The sequence below is a fragment of the Charadrius vociferus genome, unplaced genomic scaffold (assembly GCF_000708025.1).
Source record: "Charadrius vociferus isolate BGI_N301 unplaced genomic scaffold, ASM70802v2 scaffold1041, whole genome shotgun sequence".
Lineage (NCBI taxonomy): Eukaryota > Metazoa > Chordata > Aves > Charadriiformes > Charadriidae > Charadrius > Charadrius vociferus.
Window position 1 is genome coordinate 1364467 of NW_009646843.1, and position 1957 is coordinate 1366423.

Here is a 1957-nt window from a genome sequence, read left to right on the forward strand (position 1 = left end):
CCCCCCCCCACCCCCCCCCCAACCCCCCAGCTTCTACCCCAAGCCCCCCCAGCTGCCCCCCATCACTCTATAGGGTCAGGATCCGCTCCCTGCCCCGGGGATGTTGGCACTGGGGCAGGAGCTATAGATCTATAGGGTCGGGGTGGGGAGGGCGTGTTAAAGTTAACCCCAAGAGGTTAACCCCCTCTTGGGGTTGACTTCAGCATCCCCATCCCACCCTGACCCTATAGATCTATAGGGTGAGGCAGGCGCATGGGAGCTGGCACACCTGGTTGCTTGGAGACAGGGGAGGTTGGAAATGCTCCTTCCAGTAAACAGCCAGGCTGGAACAAAACCCTGAAGGCTAAAAATAGGGAGGCAGGATATGGAAACAAAATAAAAAGCATTGCCTTCCCCCCTCACCCCAGGGCAGAGCAGAGCACCGCCATGTCGCCGACGGCCATCCCGACAGGTGGCTGGTGTGGGGGTGTATCGTTGCACCCATCAGTGCGTGTCCCCTTCAAAGTGTGTTTCCTCACCCACGGTCCTGTGTGTTGGTTCCAGTCCCACAGCACTGACTGAGCCCAGTTGCCCACCTGCAGTGGAGGGGGAGTGTGGTGTGGGACATAGGTATAGGTTTACATCCCATGCCGTCCCGTGTAGGATCAGACCCGAGCCTGGGCACAGACCCTGGTGGGGGATTAAAAGACAGTGTAGGCAGAATCAAGTCCTGGCAGAGGAGGGGACCGAAATGTCCCCCATCCCCTGGCCGGGACTTTTCTGCAGGCGGGGGGGCTGTGGGGGCACATCCTGCTGGCGTTTGCTTCCACCTGCTGGTCTCAGCTCTGCCAAACTTCCCTTCCCTATCCGCATCTCGGCACCCAGCGTGTCCCTGTCCCTGCCAGGGCTGGCCAGGGGGGTCGCGGGGAGCATCCTCCCCTCCCTGCTGGCAGCCTTCATCCCAGGCCAGCTGCCTCCTCCTCCTCCTCTCCCCACCCGGGCACCTCGAGGCTGGCAGGAGAACAATAGCGAGGAGGATGAGTAAGATGGTCCCCATTGCCTTGGCAACGCACTCCCGCGCTGCCGGCGTGCGAGGAGTCAGGCAGCTGCCTGAAAAGCGCATTCTCCTTCGGTGGAGGGGGCTGCCATGCTACCTGCACCGGCAGCCCCCTCCCTGGGTGCCGCGGCCCACCTCCCACGCCGGCACGGGCAGCGCCACGTGAACGCGCCGGGCTCCCCCACAGCCACCAGCATGCCGCTGGTGCAGGCAGGCACACGCGCCCGGCACACGGCTCGGCCCAGGCTTGGCTCTGCGTTGTCCAGCTCACCGGTACCCATTTGAGCCAGGGAGCGGTGGGACGTAGCCAAAAGGGTCTGCCCAGGGAAAGTGTCCCCTCCGGGGCTGCCTGACAGGGAGGCAATGGGTTTCCTACGGCTGCTTGTTGTCGTGCCGCCTTCACGCGTGGCTGCCCACGTTGTCTGCAGGCAGGGAGGCTGCGCTCCAGAGCTGATGGGGTGCTGGCAAATGGGAGCGGCAGAAGATGCCCAGGGGCACCAGGCTCCCATCATCAACCACCGCAGTGCATCCCATGCTTTCCCCTGGGCTCCCCTCCCGGGCTGGGCCTGCTGGCTGCAGGAGGACCTGCAGGGTAGAGCTTGCGAGTGAGTGCCTTGGACAAGGACATCACCAGGACATCCAAAAACACCAAACACCCTAAAAATAGTGTTGCCTTCCCAGCCACCTCAGGATGGAGGTGCTGGGGGGGGACCTGATCCCTGCCAGCACGCCCTGCCCTGGGTGCCACGAAGCACAGCCCATGTGTGGGATTGACCTGCCCCAGCCCTGCGGGGTGGGAGGGCACCGTGACTGGGCCACCGCAGCCCGGTGGACCGAGCACATTGCCCTGGATGCTCCGGGGTGAAGGCAGGGGCACAGCCCCAGGGCCAGCTGGGGGGCACAGGCAAGGATGGCGGCACA

The 1957-nt window shown here is 64.0% G+C and overlaps 1 protein-coding gene across 1 annotated transcript in view; it reads left to right on the forward strand.

Moving 5' to 3' along the window:
• Nucleotides 1–426: 426 nt before the first annotated feature.
• LOC104294043 (glutamate dehydrogenase 1, mitochondrial-like) overlaps nucleotides 427–1957 on the forward strand; it is a 9879-nt gene continuing 8348 nt past the window's right edge. The window contains exon 1 of the mRNA XM_009893600.1: nucleotides 427–460. Coding sequence (XP_009891902.1) covers nucleotides 427–460 — 34 coding nt within the window. The remainder of the gene's footprint in view (nucleotides 461–1957) is intronic.